This window comes from Penicillium expansum (genome assembly GCF_000769745.1).
Source record: "Penicillium expansum strain MD-8 chromosome Unknown contig177, whole genome shotgun sequence".
NCBI classification, from domain to species: Eukaryota; Fungi; Ascomycota; class Eurotiomycetes; order Eurotiales; family Aspergillaceae; genus Penicillium; species Penicillium expansum.
The window spans coordinates 30293-54760 of record NW_015971244.1 but is presented as its reverse complement, the minus strand read 5'-3'; the positions used below and the strand labels follow the sequence as shown (position 1 = coordinate 54760).

General features: G+C 50.1%; 5 protein-coding genes across 5 annotated transcripts; 2 read left to right on the top strand and 3 right to left on the bottom strand.

Annotated features, from left to right (window-relative positions):
- Positions 1-178: 178 nt before the first annotated feature.
- Positions 179-4892, bottom strand: PEX2_055080 (anaphase promoting complex subunit CDC16; the record flags this gene model as incomplete). The annotated part of the gene is made up of 4 exons (XM_016742782.1): positions 179-621; positions 686-1688; positions 2651-4734; positions 4796-4892. The coding sequence occupies 4 exons, from the start codon at positions 4890-4892 to the stop codon at positions 179-181; spliced, it is 3627 nt and encodes a 1208-aa protein (XP_016600780.1).
- Positions 4893-5623: 731 nt separating this feature from the next.
- On the top strand, positions 5624-6532 carry PEX2_055070 (Saf4/Yju2 family protein; the record flags this gene model as incomplete). The annotated part of the gene is made up of 2 exons (XM_016742781.1): positions 5624-5924; positions 5985-6532. 2 exons carry the CDS (start codon positions 5624-5626, stop codon positions 6530-6532), a joined length of 849 nt encoding a protein of 282 aa, XP_016600779.1.
- Positions 6533-6927: 395 nt separating this feature from the next.
- PEX2_055060 (histone acetyltransferase TRA1) lies at positions 6928-18656 on the bottom strand (the record flags this gene model as incomplete). The annotated part of the gene is made up of 3 exons (XM_016742780.1): positions 6928-7611; positions 7660-18539; positions 18605-18656. The coding sequence occupies 3 exons, from the start codon at positions 18654-18656 to the stop codon at positions 6928-6930; spliced, it is 11616 nt and encodes a 3871-aa protein (XP_016600778.1).
- Positions 18657-20113: 1457 nt separating this feature from the next.
- Positions 20114-21717, top strand: PEX2_055050 (uncharacterized protein; the record flags this gene model as incomplete). The annotated part of the gene is made up of 2 exons (XM_016742779.1): positions 20114-20160; positions 20208-21717. 2 exons carry the CDS (start codon positions 20114-20116, stop codon positions 21715-21717), a joined length of 1557 nt encoding a protein of 518 aa, XP_016600777.1.
- Positions 21718-21922: 205 nt separating this feature from the next.
- On the bottom strand, positions 21923-23114 carry PEX2_055040 (WD40 repeat domain-containing protein; the record flags this gene model as incomplete). The annotated part of the gene is made up of 2 exons (XM_016742778.1): positions 21923-23037; positions 23102-23114. 2 exons carry the CDS (start codon positions 23112-23114, stop codon positions 21923-21925), a joined length of 1128 nt encoding a protein of 375 aa, XP_016600776.1.
- Between the last annotated feature and the right edge of the window lie 1354 nt (positions 23115-24468).

Sequence of the window (24468 nt, the reverse complement as noted above, 5' to 3'; positions counted from 1 at the left end):
TTGTTTAAGATAATAATCGCTCTCGTGGTATCACATGTAAGTAAAGGGGAAATGTTCAAACCCAAAACGCCTCTAAAAAAAACATCGCTGGAAACGTTTATCCTGGCTTCGTAGATGTTAGGTATTAACACATTATTGTAGGTTGTATGTATGTCTGCCGAATCCTGGTTGGGTATCGTTACAGGATAGCCTGCCATTGCGCAGTGCGAGTAGCTTCAAATTCGTACATCTTCACGCTCTCCAGAAGTACAAACGATTCGTATCGAAGTGCTCGTTCGCGGTCCTTGGTTTCGGACCACTGTTCGACGGTCCCGTTCCATACATCGGCGTACCCATCGAACAGTGACCGCCAGTAGCAGGCTTCAGCGGCGGGTGTGAGATATCGCTCACGGAAGGTCTTGACGCTGTTGTTGGCGATGCGCTGTGCGGCTTTGGTGTCGCTCACTAAGGGCTCCATCTTTTCTGATAAGTCGCTGAAATCGCGTTCGACTTCGACATAGTTTTGGTTGGGGCCATCTGCCACCAATAGATAGTGGTGATGTTGGATGAACTGTAGTTTATGTGCGACGATGACCGAGTTGCAGGCCTGTCGGTATTTTAATGAAGCCGAATAAGAGCGACCTAAATATAGTGTATTGTTAGTTGAAATCCCCAATTCGCGATAGATAGTTAAAATTAAACTCACCTTCAACATGCGCAATAAACATGAAATGGCAATGATCCTCCATCCTCAAGACGTTAGAGCCCGTGTTCCAATCAACCTGCTTGACATCGCCCCACGATTTGTCCCTAGCGGCCTCCATCAACGCGCGTCGCAATTTGGGCGCGAAACTGGGCTTGCCCCGCCAGACCAACTGTGGCGTTTTCTCTGACCAAGGGATATCCATCCTTTTGATTCGTTCTACCACCTGGTCATACGGTCCCATGTAATTGTCCTGGTTATCCCAGGCCCAGAAGCTAAAATCTGGCATAAGCCAGACTCCTTCTTCACTAGACGTGCGCGAAAACACCCAGACCGGCCATTCTGAATTGGTCACATCGTCAACCTTATCCTCCACCGAGAACACAAATTCAAAGTCAGGTCTAGAAACTCGTTCCGGGTCGGCGGCCAGCGCACGATGGATTGAGCTCAACGTCCCCAAGATTTTCCGTCGGTGATCCTCGCCCTTGGATCGCGCCGTGACCACGTACAAGTTGCCATTAGAAATGAATGCGCGCGCCATACCATGTTGGATTTTAATGGCATCAAGTTCTGCCGACGACAAGCGACCTTGCGAAGACCAAAATCTGCCACCGCGCGTGACGTCCTCGAATAACCCGGGGAAGGCAGCTTTGCACTGGCTCTGACTGAGGGCCTCATTGCGACCATCCCGGGTATATTCAAAGGACCAAGCGCGGGCTGTGTCTGTTTGTAGACCAGGTTCGGGACAGGTGAGACATGTCGAGCATTGGAAGGTGGTTGAGGATTCGCAAGCGCAGTGTCCGGCGGGAATGATCTGGGTGAGGACGGGGTGAATGTATCCTCTGTCGGAGTTCATGCCGAACCAAATGACGATGATGGCGCTGAAGCTAAATGCGGTAATGAGGCAAAGAAGCGACAAGCCGCGTCGCGGGCGAATTGGAAATGAGGCTGTCATGGTGAAGATATAGACTTGCACGGCATGATCTGTGAGTGACTTGACGTTTGTCTAAAGGTGTCCGGATAGTCTGAAGAGTATTTACAGTGAAGAGAAACATTGGAATGGTATAAGAAGGGGGGCAGTTCAAGGCAGCGCTCTAAAACCATCCCCATAAAGGGCAGTGATACGCAACTATGGACGATCGCCCCGTCAAATACCAGCATTGGCGAGCATCAGCCCGCCAGTGGGGGCTGCGGCGTCATCGTCTTTTTTTGTCGTCTTTGTCTCTCTTTTAACTTCATTGGGGGTCCTCTTGATTGGTTTGATATAATTAGATTGGTTGGATAGGAATAATCGTCCGTGGATAAAGAGAGACATAATAAAGAGAAGCCAAAAGAGAGTGAAGGGAGTAAAAGAAAGGAAATTGCCAAGACTCGACGTCAACGTGGACCCTGTTTTTTTTTTTGCTGGGGAGACCCCTCGGGGAAGCTTGTTGATCATCGGAGGCTATGTGGTTGTTTACGGGATATAACTACCGGACTATGGAGTAATCCGTGGTAGTAATACTAATAACAGTGTCCTTCCAAAAGATCTACACTACTTGCCTCTATTGGCCTAGTTACTAATAGGCGAGACGCTATAGAAAAATAGCCTGAGGGGCTGAAGGCTAAAACACAAGTGGACAGGCCTCTGTTTGAACTACCATGACCAGTCCCTCCAGACTAGATACAAGTATTACCAAGGTCTCTAACAATGTCTGCTTGATCATCTAGTATGAGATATGCATTAAAAAAAAACCAATTGCCCCACCCCCAGCCAATTTTCCCTGACAACAGAAACGCCCGTTGCAATGCATGGAAAATAACGCAAAATGTCACATAGAGCGGGACGATTCATAAGCTTTGTCATTGTCCAGAGTGACTCCGACCATGTCGTATCCCCCGACTGCGGTTAGATGGAGCAGGCGTCTCATTGGCATCCATATCCGGGGTGGCAGGTACTGCTGGTCGACGTTGTCGGCTATGTCTTACACGGCCGAGAGCTCGGCGCAAAAGCCCGTCAGCTTCGTTGTCGAGGTCCATTTCAACCTGTTCATCTTCGGCCGGGGGCGTGGCGACATGGGTTGCCTCCTCCGTCCACCCTTCCACAAAGGGCTCCTGACGTCCACGTCGTCGAGACATCTCTTCCGGGGCGACTCGCTCTTTGCCCTTATGTTCACGAGACCGAGCAGATCCCCGGCGTTTGGAGGAGGCTGCACTGGCTTCCCGCATACTCTCTTCGAAAGTCGTGCGGTCCTTTTGTCGCCCCTCCAAGGCCCAGAGCTCGAGCGCACGTGAAAGTAACGTACCAGCCACGCCCGCACCCCCGGCTGCATCGCCGCCGCCACTCGCCCCAAGTACACGCACGGCCTCATGTAAGGCAGTCACCGCGTCCGTGGTTCGTCCCAACTCCAGTAACACAAGGCCACGAGACGTATGTAGAGAACCGGTGAGCCCCCTATCTTCGTAGCCCCCGACCCCAGATGCGGTAGCGATCGCCCCTGAGCCACCCGTACCACCACCCAAGAATGGCGAGTAGCCCATGCTGCTCCCTCCTGCGCCCACGCGGAGACATTCATCGAATTCACGAAGGGATTCGGACAGACGACCCATGCGACGGAAGGCATGGCCTAGGTTCGCGCGTGTAGCCACCCAGGCACTGGGTTCACAGTGAAGAGAAGTAGCTAGGGCAAGTGCTTGCCCAAATAATTCAATGGCGCCGCTAAGGTGATTCTGATGGTAAAAGACAACTCCAAGCTCGTTGAGAACCAGTGGGTCCCCGCCAACGGCGGAGACAATCCCTGAGGGATTAGATGCAATAGAAGGCACAGATCCGGGGGCAGCTCCAGTTGACATAGCGTGAGCAGCACATAGATACTCGTGCGCCAGAGACATGTTATTGAGGGCGAGATGTTGCATTCCCAAAAAGAGTTGGGGGAGATGGCTGCCCTGGAATAGTCGAGCAGCAGTGCTATAGGCTGCGATGGCTTGGTCGTGTTCACCCTCTGCGGCAAACGTGTGCGCGAATCCAATCCAAGCCGGGGCCGAATGTGGATCTAGCAGTGAAGCCTTCGAGAAGAAGCGCCGCGCCTCAGCCACCTTCGATACCGACAGATAGTACACTCCAATTGCCAAGTATGTGTAAGGTTCTTCGGGGGAGTGGTCTGCGAGCATGTGGGAGAGTAAGAAAAGCGCATTCGTGGCACCGGTTTCGTAGAGACAAGCCAAGTGAAGCGGATAAATGGCTGGAGCATGGCCAAGGTTGTTCTGTGCCGGAATGCTGGGATTTTTGGAGGACAGGTCGGTTGATTGAGATGTGGAGAGGATAGAGGACGTCAATTCCAGAGCTTCTGCAAACCGACATTGCGTATACAGAGCTTCGGCGCGAGACAAAAGAATATCGGGGTTGTCGGCAAGATTATAATGTGTGGATAAGGTTTCGGTGGCGTCGGAGAGAATGGTAGGAGATGAGTATTTCGATAGACGGGTCGTATACAGCATCTTCGTAAAGTGGGCGGCTTCTTGTGCCATCATGGGATCGGGAGATGAGACAGAATCAAAGTCTAGTGATTCAAGGAATTCCAATTCTTCCGTGGGAGACATTAGGGAGTTCTTCATGAGTTGGTCGAACGCTTCAAAACACTGCACGTCGATCCGTACGGCATCCTTGTAACAGTCCCGCGCACGATCAAATGCATTCTGCTTAGCGAAGCAAAGTCCCCGCAGATAACACATGGCGGCTTCAAATCTTATATTATTGGCATCCTCACGTTCTCGCTCCTCAGCTCGATCACTGCGGGGCGTCGCGCTCTTCCCATTCCGAAGTGTGACATGGCTTTGGTGTTGGATCTTGCGCCGGGTGTGGTTATTGCGGATGAGGTCCGTAGGGTTGTGTTCACCGAGAATGGAGAGGGCTTGTTCGAATTGGTTCTGTTTTATGTAGCAGTGCGCGGCAAGGTAGCGGCAGGCGGTGCTTCGAGAAACAAGATCCTTGCGGGAGAGAAGGGCGAGGGCACGCGTAAAGTTGTTATTTGAGAAATGTACCTGAGCCAGCCAAAACGCGTCAGAGTCACTGTCTTCACCAACATGTCAGTATCCCTTGTATTGTTGTATATCCATGGTGCATGTAGTCCTCACTGGTAAGGGCCAGGACTTTGTCCCCTATGTAGATTGCGGAATCATGCTGGCCACGGTTCAACGCGTCCTGTCGCCAGGAGCGCAGGAACCTTTCCATATCGACAGATGGGATGTGACAAGAAAGGGATTCAAAGAGTGAACGGACATAGAGATTCCTGTTAAAACCCGGATATATCTAAGCAATGCGAATCCAGGCAACTTTCACACGAGCGGGTCCTTGCCCTATTTTGAACCAAACAGTGGTCCGTGCGTAATTGGGATGAAGGTTAACTCCGTAACTATAGAACCCACGTGACTTTACTTTTTACATGTACAACATAAGCAATGTATGCTTCTCATGCTTTTAAATTCATTAGTACTAGAATAGTTGAGCCCTCAGATAGCATGATGTCTTTCTTGGTACTTCAACATCCAGAGATGTTTTTCTTAACGCGCGTTGACTAAAGCGCCTTCCCCGACAAAAGCAAAATTACTATATTCGTAACGCGCGTTGACTAAAGGGCCTTCCCCGACGAAATAAAATCAATGTGGTCGTAACGCGCGTTGAGTAGAGCCCCTTCCCCAACGAGGGTAAGGTTTTCTAGCACTGGACATAGTACCTAAGACCCCGTAGACCATCCGTCTCACCGCCGAGGTCTTATCGTTATCGAGCGTTATCGAAGGACGGGTAGGTATCGCTTATCGTTTATCGCTTATCGCAGTCGTGCTGAATTGTCACGTGGTGGCAGACAGACATGGATTTGATCAGGGACCCTCAGGTTTGTCTTTCTCCCCATTTCCCCATCTTCCCCTCCAAAGCTCCCAACTCCCCAACCATCAAGGAGCACCATGGCTGAGCGAAAGGTTCTCTCAAAGTATTACCCACCGGACTTTGATCCGTCTGCGATCGAGAGAAAATCCAAGCGTTCTCGCAAGGATGGCAAACCCGAGCCAAAGTTGTCGGCCAGTCGTCTGATGACCCCATTCTCGATGAAATGCACTCACTGTGGCGAGTACATTCCCAAGGGTCGCAAGTTCAACGCGCGCAAGGAGACAGTTGAGGAGAAGTACCTGTCCGTCCCGATCTTCCGCTTCTACATCCGCTGCACCCGATGCAGCGGCGAGATCACTTTCCGGACTGATCCCAAGAGTAAGTTCCCCAATCATTCTACTACAATTTCGCTATGTAGAACCTAACATTGAAAACTAGACAACGACTACCAGTGCGAGCGCGGCGCAAAGCGCAACTTCGAAGTCTGGCGCGACGACAAAGACGAAAAGTACAACGACGAGACCGAGGAACAGACTCTCGACCGACTTGAGAAGGAGCACGGCGCAAAGGAGGAGCAGCTTGAGCGTGACAAGATGGCCGAACTCGAAGACAAGATGCTCGACTCCAAGCGCGAGATGCAGATCGCTGACGCCCTCGACGAAATCCGAACCCGCAATGCCCGCATCGAGCGCACCGAGGCTCTCGGCGACCAGGCTGCTATCGCCACTGCTCAGGAAAAGATCGATGAGGAGGCCCTTCGTGCGGCTAAGGCAGAGGAAGAGCAGCGAGAGGCTGATCGCCAATTGTTCCGGGTCAAGAAGCGTGCCGCACAGGAGGCAGCCTTGATTGCAGAAGAGGAAGCTCGGGCAGCTCGGGTAGCGCAGCCGATGATTGACTGGGCAAACATCCGCCAGCTACCTCGTCGTCGCGTTAAGCGTCTCAAGGTTAAGGGTATCACCGCGAAGCCCAAGCCAAGCGAGGAATAAGTTCCAACGCACCAACGCCTTTTTTTTCTATCATGAGCATGGAGTTGAAGCGAGCATTTACGGCATCATGATTTGACCTCTGGGATCAACCACTGGGCAGGCGTTATCAGGTTACAAATGAAATTTACAGATAGCAATGAAATCGAACCATTAATAACTATCAGACCTAATATTCCGAAGTATCAAAGACATTGTAGAAGGTATTAAAACAAGAAAGAAATCGGTATCACAATCATAGTAACGTGAATCAACGCTGCGAACCTCGCCGAAGCACCCACGCTTAGAAAAACAGACCCAGAGACGAAACCACCGCTTCACAACGCATAATAGACATACAGGAAGTCCCCATCGCCGATCAGCTGGACAGAAACACGCAAACCAACAACAAACATTGCTCACAGGTACGGCATCCACAACGCATCGCACGACGCCAGATGCTGAGGGTTGACTGCCTTGGAGATCAGATCGATGGTGGTCTGATTGGCAGGCAAGTTGCCCTCCGGCGGGCTGGCGAGACTGACAGCACGGTTAACGATGATTTCGCTGTTGTTGTAGACCAGATCGCGCAGTTGTCCAGGGGGCAGGACACCGCGATGATGAGCCGTAGCCCAGAACATCATCTCGTCGCGCACGAAGACGCTAAGCTGTTGCTCCAGCTCGTGTCGCGGCTCCGTCAGGCAGCGAGCGATTGCCATCATTGCACAAGCGAACACACCCTCCGTCGCAATGGGACCCAGAAGCGTCTGGATGTTTGGCGTGAAGCGGAAGGGGACTTGCTCAGGGTTGTAGAAGAACGCCTTGGCTGGGTTGATGGTGGGGATCAATTCGGCACCCCAGATATCGCCTGTTGAACGAGATATCATAATTTTGTTCGGGTATCGGTTGCCAATGTGCATGACGTAGGTCATGAAAGCAATCGCTGCGTACTGGTAGGCGAATTGGCGGCGGAAGAGCCAGAAGTCCGAGAAGTTGGGGTATGTCTGCTGGCAGTATTCCAACACGACGGTACTCGGGACCCATTTGTCTTGAATCGCAGTCAGGATTTCTGTGCGAAGGACCTGTTGCTGATCGGGTGTGCGCTGGAAATCGTTAGCTTTTGTTATGCGAAAGGTGGACGGCACACTTACGTTCTGCTTCGTTTCAGCCAAGGATCGCATCTTGTCCATCGTGAAGAGCACCGGGTCATCCTTGTTAATTCCCTTGCGACGGCAGTAATCTTCATAAATTCCCTGCATGGAGATGTACGAGGAATCGTCTCGCACCAACCGAATGTGTGGTGCTAAAGGAACCATCAACGGCAGGTGGAAGTACAAGTTGCGGCGGCGACTCTCCTTGCGTTTCGCAAGCAAACCATTGAAGATCCGGAACAGTTGAAGAATGCGTTCTTCGCGCCTACAGTGGCGGGCCGCGGGATGCTGAACGGCAAATGCTTGCATACTGCCGTCATGCCCACGGATCTTCAAGCGACGGTGACAGACACCAATGCCTCGAATGAGGTCAACGTCGGGAAGGAAGCGGTCGATGCGGACAAAGTCTTGGTTCTTATCCTTGTGGAGAAGGTACTGGCCGGGAACCTCGACCTCATCAAACTTGAGGAAGCGGAACTCACTCAGGTGAGGTGAAGAGTTCTCAAGGAATGTGTGCTGTGATCTTCGATCAAGCTTTTCCTCGAACTTGTCACGCCAGCGCCGCAACTTGTGGATGTACTCGTTCATGGTTGGCTTCTTGGTCACAAAGTCCGCCTCGAACGACTTGCGAATGTGAGCCGGGAGGATTGTCTCTGCGAATCGGGTGATGTTGGCTTCTGTTGCGGCAGGCAACTTGAAGTCTTGAGCATAAGATCCAGGCATGCGACCCACGTAGGCCAGTCCATCGTTCAGGAGAGCCACGATGAGTCGATAAGCATCCTCGTCGGGGGGACACTTGAAGTTCTTGTGGATCTGGTCTACCATTGTCTCCATAGACAGAGCAAGCAAGGGGAAGGCAGTCTTGAGTCCAGACATGATTTCGTCCGAGTACTCCCACGGCTTCTTCAGAGGTTCCTTCTCGCCCTCCACAGGTGCGATCTGGTTCTGTTGCGGTGTTCCACTCTGACCCGGGACTTGCAGATGAGTTTGCTGAGCTTGGCCCGGAGTTTGGCCAGCTTGCGGTGATGCCTGCATGGGGTTTTGTGGCTGTGCAGGGGATTGGCTTTGGACTTGGGCCGGATTCTGTGTAGCAGGTGAGTTCGCAGGCGGAACTGACGGGGGGGCATTGGTCGATGCAGCTGCAGCCTGAGCTTTTTGGGCCGGAGAGCTATCGGCACCAGTGGGATTTGGCTTCGTACTGGGCGAGGAACCTTGCTGCTGCTGTCTGGCTCGATTCAACTTCTCCTGCTTCTGGTCATGTTGCTTCTTGATGCTCAGCATGTCCTCTCTGTTCGTGCGAAGCAAGAAGAAGAGAGCCTGTGGGTACAACTTGGCGATTTTGACCAGAACAGCCTTGCAGAGGCGCGCCTCCCTATGGGACAAGCTGGTGAGCAGTTGAGGAATGAAAGTGATCCAGTACCACACCGGGGTGTCTCCCTTGAAGTTCTCGAACGCACTAGCGATCTTTCCTTCGTCGTTGTCCAGGCTAAGGAGCCACAGAATTCTGCTGAGCAGTTTCCGTGATTTTGCACTCTTGTAGAGACCAGCGGCCTCCAGGTAGCAACTAACAGCGTTGCTAGCCAGCTCGTAGTCAGTCGGATCAGCCTTGAAGCGCTGGTCACTGTATTGTCCCCATTCAGACCACGCCTTAGCAAGGCGGAGATCATAGTAAAGAGCAACTCCAAATGCCTCATTGGCCTCATTAACATGGTCAAGTTTGGCGAGGAACATGCCCTTGAGTGTGTAGAATTCAGCCTTCTGCTGCGGTCCGAAGTAGTTGAGGTTAGTGTTGTTAATGACATCCAACCCGCTGTTCAGCTCCTTCGGATTCTGGTAGTGGCACTTCGCTTGCTCCCGAAGCTTAAGGAAGGCCTCTTGGATTTCGATGTTCGGGAGAGTATAGATACGGCTCAGTTGATTGATGCAGACCTCTGGCATCTGGTGCTTTCGAGCTACATGGGCGAATCGGTTGATGATCCAGGCTGTCTCATGGTATCCGCGGTACGCGTAAGAGTTGCTGGCCACGTTATTCGTCTGGGGAGGCAAAAGACTGAGATAGGTGCCATTAATGAGCTGGAAGATGTGCTGACGCCAGGTGACGAGATCTTGCCATGTGTTGATGTCATCCCAGAGATTGGGCAAACGGTCTCTCCAGGTTCCGAGAAGCAGCTTGAGCTCGGCGGACTTGGTATCCAAGTTCCTTTCATTTGTTTGGGCCAAGCTGCTGCAAATGTGGCTAGCATCGTGCAGCTCAACCAAGAGTTGGAAATGCTGCAGGATGGGAATGTGGGCGTTGGTGATGCGCTTCGGCAATTGAAGCCACTTGCGAATCGAGAGCTGGATAGACTCGTCGCAAACGCTGTTGAAGTCCTGGATATTGTCCTTCTTGGTGTGGTATTGGAGAAGGGCCATGAAGGCCTGGAAGAAAGTTCGTCTGGGAGTTGGAGCATCGGACACAGACTTAATCAATGACTCAAGCTGCTCACGGTTACCTTCACTCTGCCAATTCTCAATGTTCCTCCAAGCAGCCTCCAGGAGGAGGTCGTTAAGGTTCTCATGCTTGGCGAAGTCGCTCAAAATCTCCCACTGTTGGAGCTTCTGGGCGCAGATCAGCCAATGATCCTCCCAGACAAAGTATTCGCCCTGCGAGAATGGCATGGCACCGGAACGGGCCTTGATTTGCGCGTTCTCGTAGAGTTGTTGAGATTTATCCCACATTCCTTGTTGTTCGTAGGAAAGCGCGGCATTAGTTTCAACAAACTTGCAACGACGGCGCCAGGTTCCGTAGAAGAAGTCGTCCTCTTGCAGGCCTGCGTATACCTCAACGAGGGCATCAAGGTTGCTTTCGCGTACAGTAGGCGTGTCAATGATGGGATTAATGGCGGTTTGTTCAAGGTACGTCGCGGCAGTGTACCATGCGTCGTACGTTCGGCTGAGATACTTCACAACATGGGGAGGGATTTTGAACCGGGGACTAGCACGCACAGTGCCCTCCAGGAGGGCTTGCACGACGTTGGGCCGCTTATCCAGCTGTCTGTGGTGGTACTCACGAGTGAGCAGTGTGACCATGTCTTTCTCTAGATCACTACAGTCTTTATTAGACAGCGTAGACCAGAAAAGAGGGAATATGGTAGTCCACAGCTGATACGCAACATTCGAATCAGTGTGTTGAAGCTGACATAAGGGCTCAATCAGATCGCGAACTCTGACATCGCCAATATCCGACATGAATCGCCTCCGTTCGGCGACGAAAGTCTCCAGCTGGTTGTCAACCATGACATCGGCTTTCCTGGGATCTTTGTCACCGCTGCCAAAGAGGAATGAGACGGGAAACAGGGTGAAGTCCTCGGGGTGCAATCGGGCAGTGGTGGTCATGTCCACACATCCAAGCACTAAATGAGATGCTTGGGCCAGCCAGAAGGAGTCAGCAAGGGTATCCCAGTTCTGACATGTGAGGACATAGCTGAGACGAGAGCTTGCAAGGCGAGTCAAACTCCGATCGAAGATTTGCATGAAGCGGTTTCGCATTTCGACATCTTGGGCTCTTGCGCCAATGAGGAAAGCATGCTCCAGACGGACTGTCAATTCAGTCCGAGTGATTTTCGAGTCTTCGTAAATTCGAATGACAAGATCAAGGAACTTCTTTAACATTGTCTGATCAGGTCGGGATTCGAAAAGAAGCATCTTGTGCAAAACAGCCGTCTTCTCCTTCAGGGTGGGCCATGACTCAGTGGAATGGAAGATCCACGATTCCGCCATGCCCAAGATCTTGCTGCACAACTCGATATTTTGTGAGCGCTCCACAATCTGTGCGAGAACGCTCAAGAATGGACGACGTTGGTCGCCAAGGTGGGACATTCTAACGGAGATAAGCTCAATAGTCTTGAGGATAAGATCAACTCCAATCTCGAACTCTTGCTGATCGGTAGTCGGGGCTCCTTCAGCGGGCTTAGTGCCGTTCGTCAGCTGGGCGCCATTTTGGGTTGAAGCAGCAACATGTTCTTTGGCCAGCTTTGTAGAGAAAGCCTTCATCACTGCCGGAATGTGGGCATCGATCTCGGCGGGTTTGATCTTGGAGAGCGTCCACAGAATGTTCAGGCTTGACACGTAGTTGCTAGCCGACAGTGTTTCAGTGGCGATGGCAGACAAGTATGAACCAAATTCCGAAGGTGTCCCCTCCGTGTCCATCGCATCCTCCTCGTCAGGCTGTTCATCTGGAATGGCCTCGAGAACACGGCGAACAGGAGGTGGCAGTTTGTGCAAAACATCCATGTCGTCTTCTAGTCCATGTAGACAATCCTGAATCTCTGGGTTGTCCGACTTCAAGGGCTTCTCGAGAAGCTTCTGGATAGTAGGCAGACGAGCAGCGATCCACTCATTGGGTTTGGCGGCAATAAGCACCCTGACAACCTGCAGCGTGTTGACCATGTAGGTGATTTTGTCCTCGACTTTCTCGCCCTTATCGCCCACTAGAATTGGCTCGGTCACCTTTTGGTGGAGATCAATGTCCAGATCGCCCCAATACTCGGGAGAGAGGAGACTGCGAAGCAGGTTAATAGCCTTATTGATCATCTCACCGGTGGCCACGGGGTTTTGCTGTTTGGTCGTGGGCTTATCACGAATCTGGGCCGCTGGAACGAGGAAGCGCTCGGGGATTGTGGTGATAAAGGTAATCAGGTACTTGATTAATGATGCACGCAAATCATTGGGCACAGTATAGTCCGATCGTTCGCGGCTACTAGGAGGACCAAGAGCGGGGGATGGCGATGGCTCTTGAGCTTCGTCCAGCTTGCGTTTCCTGGCGACTGGAGACTCAGATGTCCCATTGGCTAAGTGGCTGACCTCGGCATTATGAGCCCGTTTTTCTTCCCAGTGCCAAATCAAGCTAATCAAGTTCAATGCGAGCTTCTTGCTGTCGTTGGAGGTGTTTGGTGGACCCGTGATCTTGACTAAGGATGGAACAATGAGAGGCACAAAATGCTCCCTGGACTCATAAAAGAGATCAGGCTGCCGAACCAAGAACTGGAAGATGCTCATAACCTGCTGAAGGTTTGCAGTTTCCTCGGCTAGGATACGACGGGGCCATTTGGCCCACAAGGGGTACCGTGCCTCTGCCCCAGAGCTGTTGGCTGTTCGTGTGGGGAGGACAGGGGCCAAGACATCAAGAGCTTGGGTAACAAGCGCTCTGCCTTCGTTCTGGTGAGCCCTGAGCAAGGCAACATAGACCTGGATCACAATCTTGAATGGAGTCTCGTAGTGCGCAATGAAGTAACTAATCAAAACATAGGCACCGTATTTGTTGATGATATCCTCGAGTCGGATGTAGTTCCAGGCAAACTTAATGATGTCTTTCCGGGAATCTTGGACTGTCTGTGAATGATACTTGATCAACAAAGCGGACAACTGCAGCAACTCCATGCGTGAGTGATCGACGCCAGCTTGATTAGACTCCTCACTCAAATCAGCTAGCTGTGGCTTCCACAAACGACTCTGAATCGACTCAGTCATGCTCTTATCCATCAACTTAGGTGTGTTTGAAGGGCTATTCCAAGTAATCTGGACGTCCATGGCAAATATTGGGTTTACCAGGTGGCGGAAAGCATAAGTCTTGGTCTTCTGCGGGCAGCTCTTCTGACCGTAGAGGTCGAGACAGCGCATGATAACAGAGCGCCGGTAGTCAATAGACTCATTGGAGATGATGCTCTTATAGATGAACTTAGGAAGCGCAAGCGTGCGTTTCAACTCATCTGCAGAGAGTCCGTCGATCACTTCGAACAGGAAGTCCAAATCGTGGGTAGCCTCCGCCAAGTACATGGTGAAAATATCCATCAGTTGGTCTTCAGCTTGCTCAACTCGAAGTCGCTCATCCGCCGGCAGACTGTCACCACGAAGCTTCCTCTCCAGGTCTCTGCCGGAGGTCAGGAGCTTGTCTCTCATCTCTGCGTGCGAGACCAACCAGCGCTTGGTTGAACTGTAGTAACAGAGGGAGTGTGCGACATAGACTCCATTGATAGCAGCAGTGTTCTTGCCGTCACCAGCGTCCTGGCCAAAGGCGGCAGCGGAGAAGCCATCCGTGTCAGCAACGATGGCGTTCCGCAGAGCTTCACTCTCGGGATCCGCCAGGATCTGTCCGAAAAATCGTCCAAAGCGCTCATCCTTGAAGCGTGCAAAGAAGAATGCAAGACTCTCTTTGGGGTAGCGATTGAGATACTTCACAAGTGGCTTTCTGAATGGACTGTGCGACGTCCTTCGAAGCTTCAGTTCGAGATCTAAGACCTTGTTGACAAGGTGCTCCATGAACGAAGTGGCGGCAGGTGGAAGGAGATGGAAAATATTGAAGATAGCAGCGACTATCTTCATGGCCGGGTTTTGTTCAACGAGGCTGAAAGACACTTTCTGCAGCACGGCATCATCCGCGATGACTTTCATGTGATCAAGCAGACGAGCGCCGATTTCGACTTTGAAGTAGTTGGTCAGGAGTGTCAAAAGACGAGCAAGACCATCTAAACCAGCGACACTAAGGCGTTTTGGATCCTGGAGGTTCATGAGAATAGGGCGCAGTCCATTCTGCAACAGATCCTTCGGAAGCTTGTTGGTTTGGGTGAGAACATCACGGAGGCCCGCATTTGCGGCTTCGATTACTTCCTGTGACTTGGAGTAAAGTGACTTGAAGAAGACAGAAATTATGCGAGCCCTGCTCGTGTTCTGTGGTGTGTTTGCAAACTCGGAGAAGCTCATTGCCATGGATAGGAGGCGAAGACAAGCAACACGGAGGTTCACAATCATATCTGCAGTCTTGAACTCGTTTGGCTTAGACGCTAGAGACTCGTCGTCAGCGTCAGCAAGAGCAAGAGATTCCAGCATCAAACGGTTCAGCGGTTCATTGAAGGTGACGATATCGTTGTGAAGGCCGAGGCAGTACGTGATGGCATCGATGAAACCAATTTGTGTTGGGAAAGGTAGAGCACGCAAGGGCTTGTTGAAGATCGACTGCAAGAGACGATCTCTAACAGGAAGAATAAGATCATGCACCTCACAGCCAAGAACATCCTTCAATGTGGTAAAGCAACGGCGAGCTGTCTCCCGGACATGTTTATTCATGTGCGCAAGCTCAAAGACGAAGAAGCCACACAGCGCAAACAAACGGCTCTTCTCATTCTTTAAATCCTCTTTGGGGATGAGCTTGCCGCATCGTCGCAACATCAGGGTCATAGTCTCCTGTGACTGAAGCCTCGTAGCAGCAGGGAGATCCGCAGGCGTGTCCTTGATAACATACATCAAAGCACGACAAAATTCGACATGTCGCTCATAGAGCCAGGTATCTCCCAAGTCCAGCTTGGTTGAGAGAAGGCTGATTCCCAGGCTGCCACCGGCTTTGGTGAACCACTCTTCACTATAGCAGCTGTGGCAGAAGACACGGCCCAGATGCACGAAGAATGGGAGCTTAGCTGCTTTCTCAGGTGATCCAAAGATGACGCCTGCGGCATCCTTCACAACGACCATTGCCTGTTCAGCCGCTTCTCGGACGTGGACCTCATCGGATGACAAACACTCCACTAAAGCCTCGGCAAGAATCCTGGAGTCGAGGTACACAGGGCCTTCCCCGTTTGCGACGTCAAAGGCTTTGCGACCGTGTCGGACTTGAGCCAGGGCACGACCCACCTCCACAAGAGCAAAGTGCTTACAAACATCCGCCACAAACGCTGTAGCGGTTTGCTCGAGCTCAGGGATAGTGGTGGCAAAGATACAAGCTTTGATCAGCTTCTTCACTGTTGCTTCCTGCGCAATCTTCTTCGGAATAGAGGCCGACCTTTCAGACTTGTCAAGAATATCTGCCATAGCGCCCGGCTTATTCTCGAAGAGATCATTGGCATGGAGTCTGATCAAGATTGCCAAGTCTTCTGGGATGTTGTCGTAACCAATTTGAAGCTTGAGGTGCGAGCTGAGCATGCGGTAGGCTTGCTGCTTGTAGTAGATGTCCGAGGCTTTGCCGGAGTCCGTCTTGGGGACCTCCATGAGTTTACCCGCAGCGAGATCAATACCGATATCTACAGGGAAAGGCCGCTTCTCGTTGGGGCCGATCAGCCTGATATCGAAGCTTGGGTTATCATCAGAAAACTGCTGGAACGACAATTCCGGGGGGTGGTTGAGGAACTTCCGATTCCGCCCGCCAAGTTTCCCCAGGATGCGCATGGTGGTGTGTGCGTGGAAGTGGTTGTAAGGAGACGGACGCAAGTGATCCCAGAGTGCAGTCATCAGCTCGTCCATTATTGGGCCCATGATGGGATCGAGGTAGTCCGCCGTGAGGTTGTCCACGCATAGTTCGAGAGTGCGCAAACCCTGCCCGACAAGATCAGAGTCGGCACGCAAGGCGACCACAATTGGGCGCATTAGATAGCTGAGGTGAGGGAGGAGATGGCTGAGCCGGGCAGGAACAGTAAGGGTGAGTTCGACGTAGAGATCCCGCTCTTGTGGCTTACGAGCTGCAAGTAATAGGTTGTTGAAAGTTTCGAGGAGCATCTCTAGAAGCGGGAGGATCTCTTTGTACAGGAGCTCAAATCGGCCCCCACCAATGCTTCGGAAGAGAGACCTCAGGAGAAGGAAGTAGTTCATAGGCTCCTCGGCTGTGACTGAAAGCTCAATGCACTTGGTCACAATCTTCGTCACATGCGGGTGGAGGACTTGCTCATTTTGCACAGAGAACAAGGTTACGGCCATGAAGGAAAGCTTAAACATCCTCAGTAGTATCTTTGCCTTCGTCATGTCCGAGGTCCCAACCTCATCAATGCGTTCCATAAGATACTGCAAGACCATACCCGAGAACGCGGGAGAAGTGGCCTCGCTGGCCAGGAAGAACTGGGGCAGGTGAAGGAGAGCCCCATGTTCAAACATTAGCTCGTGTAGGTATGGGATTTCGGAATGGAAGACTTCGTGGAAGGTTGCGGTATCAATGCAGTGGAAAACAGTGCCAAAACTTTCCAGAAGCTCCTTCTCTTCGCGCGACATTGGGGCAGTGTACTGGCTTGCAAGGAAGTCGAATGGAGATGCGTAGTTCATCTCAGGAGGAGACTGATCCACCCCATAGTAGCGGAACACACGAGCTCCCTCGTGGAAGAGCTTCTTGATCACACTAACCTCTTCTGCATTGTAACCGTACGAAACTTCTGACCAGTTGATGGGAACGCTGTTCGGGTCAATTTGAACATCATCTGGGTTGCAATTCTTCAATTGGCGGAAGATATTCTTTAGCCCATTGATCAAGTTTCGGAAGAGGAACATGTTGTCCGAAACAGGGTCACCTCCACGATCACGTGGACTAGATGTCTTGATAGGAGAAGCCGAGAAAATGTCAATTTCATCCCAGTCCGGTGGCTGGTCCTTTTGGGCAAGGTAGTTCTCGGCGCACGGCTCAGTGTCCTGTCGGAAAACTTTGTACGCCCTGGAAACCTTGACAGCGTTCTTAAACTGGTGGTTCATCGATGCGAACTTGTCACCAATAGCATCTAAAATCATGATTAAGAAATACCGAGCCTCACGCTTGTCTTCTAATTTGGAGATATTCTCTGCCATGTTCAAGAGAAGCTTTGCACTCATCGTCTGGAAGCTGGTACCAGGGAAATCGTCGTGAAGATTTTTAGTGTAGACTTCGACGGTTCGTCGTATCTGGTCACGGCTCAAATGGTCACGAACATGGTGTATTAAATCAGCCAACATGCTGTAAGCCAATGGTCTCATGGTCTCATAGACAGTGAGGCCATCTCCGATGAGAGTCCGCTCATCTAAAAGCTCATCAATCTTCTCAAGGAAGATCTTGCGATAGTTGAAGTTGATGATGTGACGAATGGCTACCAGCAACTCCTTCCTTGCACCCGACTTCTCTCGTGGACAATCTTGAAGGAGACGCACAACGACAGAAGGAAGTGTAGGAAGGAAGTCCTGCAGCTGATGGGCATAGAGACGCAACAAATATGCCAAGAAGCTCATCGTTTTCACCTGGGCCGTGATGAACTCTCCAAACGCAGCGCGATTTTTAATTTCTTTGCACACACCCGTAAATATTGTGCCTTGGGCTGCTGCTTCTGAATGTGCCTTTTCCTGCGGCTTCGCCTGAAGCAGTAAAATCGTTTTGATGAGCGGCACAAACAGCTTGACGTTGGCCGGTACCGATGTGCGATGTGTCTGGAAGATTGAAACAACGATAATCGGGCACTCTGCGAGGACCTTGAACGATTGCATACCCTTGAGGAGAACATTACTCGACTGTTGATCGGGTCCTAGATCTGATACTGAGGCGGCAGGCGAGCTCGGTCGCGGAGACTGGAAGTTCTGTGCTGTTGCGTTGGGCGTTGATGGCATGCCTGAGGGCGTGGCCTGGTTGGGAGTGTCGAAGGTATCCCGAACCACTTGCTCCATGGTCTGGAACATTTCCTGGATAAGCTCCAAAAAAGCCTGCACCCGGTGTGCAGTGGCCTTGGCTTGGTTCCTCTCCAGATCCATTATGGTCTTCATGCATAGCACTGCATTGTCTTCATTCTCGATCCGCGCAAGTTCCATCAACAGATCGACCATCTCAACGGCGTACGGCTCCACATCGGGGGAGCCCATTGGTAATCTGTGTAGGGTCTCGAGGATGCAGTTTCGTAATTTCTGATGGACGACCAGACTTGTTAGCCAATGATGCGCAAAATTCACCGAGGGCAAGCTTGTGCCAAAGAATCTTACCTGGTCGTAAGACATGCTGAAGAAGACTGGATCTCCCTTCAGGATAGTTCTGAATACCGGCCATAGCTTCGATAGGAATATGGGGTAGCTTGCGCCCGAGCATAAGGGCTCAATGCTGTCTCGTAATTCGGTAGCGACATTGGCTCGGACTTTGACATCTATCGAAGCAGTTAGCATAGGAACAGAAGAACGATCTCAGTTAGTGCAGATTTCAGCAACATACCCAGCTTCTCGTCGCCGAGCTTGCTGGCGTAGATATCTATGTTTCGCTCCATCGCTGTGATCCTTTCTCAAGGGTTGCGACTAAATGGAAAGAAACAGCAATTGCGGCCGGGCCAGGAGGCCGGCTAAGGAGAGCGGAGTGTGCGCAGTCTTCCCGGGGGGGGATTGGCCTCTCATATGTTGTGTTGTGGTGTCGCGGGAGCTCTATGGACTCGGTCGATATGCGAAAAGATCGGAGACTGGAGAACTTAAAACGAAGGAAATCATCAAGTCATTGGCTTTTCCAGGTAAACAAACTGCTTAGTCCATTTAAAGAAATTAAGGCCGGACAGCAAATGAGCGAATCGAATTACCCCGCGGGGGAGGAGAGGCTGAGGGAGATGGGGAGAAAGTTGGGGATTGTATGCGGCGCGATATTCACGAGAGCAGAACAGAGGACGCGGGCTATCGCAGAGACCCCGAAAGAAACACTAGTCCGCATTTGGTAATTATGTCGGAGGTGGTTGTTCCGTTCCGAGGCCTAGGCACAGCCCGAACTATGTAACTAAATAGCACTGCCCTGCAAAACTATACAACTTCAACTTTTTGAATTGACTGTCTTCCTAGTTTTATTTCTTTGTGGGCTGTTCAGAAATTCCTTTCCGTTGTTATGTTCCTTTCCCATAGCTGCTCCATTAGAAATGGAATGGGGTATAGGCATTCCTCTACCAGTACCTCGGTACCTAGGTTACTTTTGGGTTGGTAAGCACAGGCTGCAGAAGCAATATTGCGCCTATTAGTTGTACAATCGGTCTTCATATCTTCCAAGAGCCCAAGATAGTATTATGTACCGGTAAATCGTAAATTTAGTATCATGGGTCATGACGAACTTATAGAACAGAGCCTAAGAGATCCAAACGAATATATACCTAGGTATACATATCTACATAGTCATGCTATTAGGGCTCAATCAACATACTCATGCATACTCAGCTCCTTGATTACGAGCAATACAATATCAAACTTTTGATTTAGAGAATCGAGAGATATAGCGCACACATCATCCCAAATAAATATATTTACTTGATTAGTTGTTAGTGAACGACAACCCATATGACTGCGCAATCTTCATCGCCTAGGCTCTATCAATTCCCTGAATGTAAGAACAAAAGAGTCGTCTGTTAGGTAATTACCCAGTGAAGTGTGCAAAAACGCCACCAAAGGGCCCGCAACAACACCCCTGGAGGACGGTACTTGGACCTTCCTTTGTTTAGTGACACCAATATCTCTAATTATAATATATAGTACATAGATCCTTCTCGGTATATCTCATATAGAACCATGGAATGTAGGATTGGAAACTTACTTTTTGCCTGGGAAACAAGCCGGTTATCTTGATCGTGATGGCCCCAGCCCTCGTAATCATTGTATCCACCTTCCACATGGTGTCAGCCCCCGCATTCGGGCAACTATCATTGTTGTCCCCCCTTAGACACGAAATTCTATCAAGATTTCAGGGATTCTGTTCAATATGGCAGACCCTATTTCAATTCTTTCAGTGGTAGACCTCTGCTTCAAGTGAGTTGCAGATCCCAACCGGACCTTTTAAACTGACCACATGTCAGATATGGCACGAGACTGGTTCAATTATGCACCGCAGCTGCACATGCCAAAGATGACGTTAAAGAGAGATCCCTCCGTGTGGAAACATTTTGGATGAGGACGGAGGTCCAGCTGAATGTGGTGCGGGGTATTGCTTCCGAGCTCAGTGAGAAGCATCGGGTGAACCAACATGCGACGATTGCAATGCTCGCCACTAAGTTGGAGATTGCTATCAACAGTGTCGAGTCTACCATCAAGAGTCATCCTGTTGGGAACCAAAAGCTGCAAATACATCGGTGGAAATATGCGTTCACGAAGGAGAAGATTGACCGGGCCATTGAGGATCTCAAAGACTGGCAGGCACTATTTGACCCATCGTGGTTTCTGATCATGAAGCTCGCAAACCACCATCAAGTCGATGTTGGCCTAGAGAAAAGCCGAAAATATGCTGCTATAGATTTCAATGACCCGATACCCCCTGCGCAGGCCCTCAGGACAGCCCTAAATCCAACAGTCACGAACGCTGCATCGGTTTGTCTCCGATCGGAGGCTCTCATTTCCATTAACCCACAAGACATACCATTTTGCTCAGCGCAGGTGGGCCAGAGGCCAGAAAATGGCCAATCGCTTATTCTGGAACGAATTGAACCTCTTCCAGGGGCCAATGTCGGGGACATGAAGAAAGATATACGAGATCTCGCAAGACGGCTGAATGCGTCTGATGCTATCGAATTCGGTCTCCTTAGCTGTAAAGGTTATATACAACACAAGCCCGACTCTTCTCAATCTACGCCAGATGCGTTTACCATCATCTTTCGGATGCCAGAACAACACCTTCCACATCGCTCTCTCCGAGGTTGTTTTCAGGATATGAACCATACCCACTCACTCTCCGATCGCTTCAAACTAGCAAACGAGCTTGCTAAAGCAGTGCACTCTGTTCACTTGTTTGGATTTGTCCACAAGAATATCCGTCCAGAGACAATCTTACTTTTGGGAGGTGATGAATCCTCGATTGGGTCTGCCTTTTTGATTGGATTCGACAGCTTCCGCATGGCCTCAGGTCGAACTTTGCGCAAAGGTGAAGCGTCCTGGGAACGATGTCTTTACCAACATCCCGATCGCATAGGGACCATCTCCCCCAAAGATTATATCATGCAACATGATATCTACAGTCTTGGAGTATGCTTATTGGAGCTAGGATTGTGGGAGTCTTTCGTGTCATACAATGAGTTGAGTTCAAGCAATGACAATGCTCTAAGCCCTACTCGCGCTTCTATTCTTGGGACAGGTCGAGGATTATATTTTCAAAAACATCTCCTTTTCTTAGCGAAGGGTGAACTACGGAAGCGCATGGGGACTAAATACTCCGACGTTGTTGTCACTTGTTTGACATGTTTGGACGCTGAAAATGTTGACTTCGGAGACGAGGGCGATTTCGAAGATGTTGATGGCATTGAAGTAGGTGTGAGGTATATTGAGAAGGTATGTTTCTTCAACCCAAATGTAATGCCATTTAAGATTGATCTCTAACATATCATCGGCAAAGGTAACGATGCGACTAAATAGTATGTACGTCTGAGTCAATAGTTTAAATTCGATAGAACATCCTGGTAAAATAGGGGATATAATACATGTGTTCACGACATGCAACTAGAATAAGAAACGGGTTCAAGTTGGGGGGAAAGATGACGTTGTTCGCAAGTCCTTGTACCACACCAATCATAGGCAATTCATTTCATATATCAGCTTTCCAGAGCCTGACCATTCTATTGCTGATGGAAGAGCATGCCAAAAACGTCCCGTCAGGGGAAAACGCCATGTGTTGATTATCGCTACGAATGTCACGATGGAATTCCCCAATCGTGCGAAAATTTTCGAGTTTGAAAGTCCCGTTTTTGGATTCAACAATATCCCAAAGAACAATTTTCCAGATCGACACGTTTTCCTTGGGGTGCATGCAGGTCGCTAGAACCTTTCCATTCGGAGAAAAGGCCAAATTGCCGATTCTCTCACAATTTAGTTCAATGTTGAACCAATGATTCGGATATTCCTCAGTAGCAACGTGCACCTCACAAGGGCGTAACTCTCTGTGTATGAGACCGAATAATTTTGTCCGCACAGTAGGAGGGGCAACTTCAGGAGTCTTCTTCGTCGTATCCAAAACAAAGATCCTAGAACCATCGGAGGCTGCTAGGTATCTTCCATCTAGGGAAAAGTTTGGCACAACACCTAGTATGGAAGATAGCTGCAACCTCATTGAGGAAGCTGAAGAAATGAAAAACTCCCCAGTAGTAAGGTCTTGGGTCCACATTCGGCCATCATAAGACGGACAGTAAATCAGTCGTGTGCCAACGGAGGCAAAGATTAGAGGTACTGCACGAGAATTTGGATGTGAGAATTTGAACAGCTTTTTCCCCGACTGAATATTCCAAACCCCGACTTTAGAGGCAGAGGAACAAGCCACAAGTGTGTTATCTGGGGAGAATGCAATGTATTGGACATTCTGGCCCACATTGAAAGATTTATGAGAGAAATTTAGCCCTGTAGCGACTTCCCAGATAATCAGCCTGGTCCCACCCGTCGCTAAGTATATGCTATTTGGTGAAAAAGCAGCAACCTGAATGTTTTCGTTCTCGTCTTGAATGTTTTCGCCTTGGTCTCTTGACGTGCGAATTGCCGTTCGGTTTGAAGTATTCCAAAGCGTTGCGTACTTGCCGTCAGGAATGGCAAGCCATTCGCCGCTGGACGAGAAAGCGATTGTACTCTTCATAGAAGAAGTGAGGTTCTTGAGGGCAACTGTTTGCCACAGCCGGAAATCGCCGAAATGAGAGCCAACAATCTTGTTTGGGACTACATGTGATATCGTTAGGACATCTGAATGAAATACCGCTTGAGAGTGATTGGTATCTCTTACCATAATCAACCATCTCTGGTGCTGGATAAGATAGCTTTGTACAATCTGGGATTTTGGCCATCTAGACGTCGCAATGATTATACCCCTAGCGGTGTTGAAGCATCCACAATTTTGAAGCAGAATCAGGGCCAAGCGGGGTACTTTCTGCTCAGCCTCATCAGCTTACATCTTTAAATAGGGCGGAACGCGATAGGCTTACTGGAGCCCGGTGGGGCAGGATTGGAGGGCCTCGGGACGCCCGTGCAATGGATCCACGGGAGCTGACCATGTATATTTAAGGTTAAAATAAACATCAGTATCACTGACTAGGTAGGTAGGTTTGCGATATTAGCCCATTAGTTTAAGAGACTATTGATACTATAATATGTTTCTTCTTAATATGTCAAAGGTGTGGCTTTGGTAGCACTTTCCTTCTTTGGAACGATCGCGTTGGAATGAAAGTCTGTCAAGAAGACAAGGAACACTACACCCAACGATGACAGTGGAGGTTGAGTTTAGATGTGATTGAGGTTTTTATACACCAAAGCTAAATTATAGCTGGAGCTCGATATCTTCCCTAGTGTTAATCTCGTGGGTCACATACAAAATAACTAATCCTGAACCATTTCCACGTATTCCACGTATGCTGGCATAATGCCTCAAAGGAGCCCAAGGACATTTGGACATCCGATGTCTGTATGGACCTCATCATGCACAGTAATTGATAACTATATCTTGAGCTTAGACTTTCAAACATCAACCAACTCATCCCACGCAACTATTTCGGGCGGTCGTAAAACCGGTCATCACTTCTAGGCCTCTATCGGCAGCCTAGTCTTTGCCTCATTCTTGTTAGAGCCAGACCGTGAGCGCTATTCGTTGGAGAGGGTGTCATGGGGCGCGCTAGTTTGAAGTACCAGCGACAAGGTAGTATTTCCTTTCATCACCACAAGCAAATCACTAGGAGTCTTGAGGGAGCATTAATCTTACTTAGCATATCTTGGCCTTAGACTTGTGAGTTCGATTAAAACTAAAAGAGCAAGTTGCATTAGGATTTACTCAAACAAGCAGAGTGAGTCATGTGGCAACAGATGGAACTCTGCGCAGTACGTAGAAGCCCCTTGCATATTGTGACCTGTCTATTCGGTACATTCCAAAGTAGTAGTCCGTGCGTAGCACGAGGCTACTGAAACTTTTCAGCTCACCACATACCAAGCGGGACTTTTACTAATATTGCATGAGACATGTGCTCTGATCCTCCTAGGACGTGGAAACATGAGCTATTGGCATTAGCGTGGAATATAGAGTCCGCCATCTAGTATTTAGGATGACCTTTGGCCCACACTCAACGCCTCCGAAACACTTCCTTTCTGGAACAACACTCATAC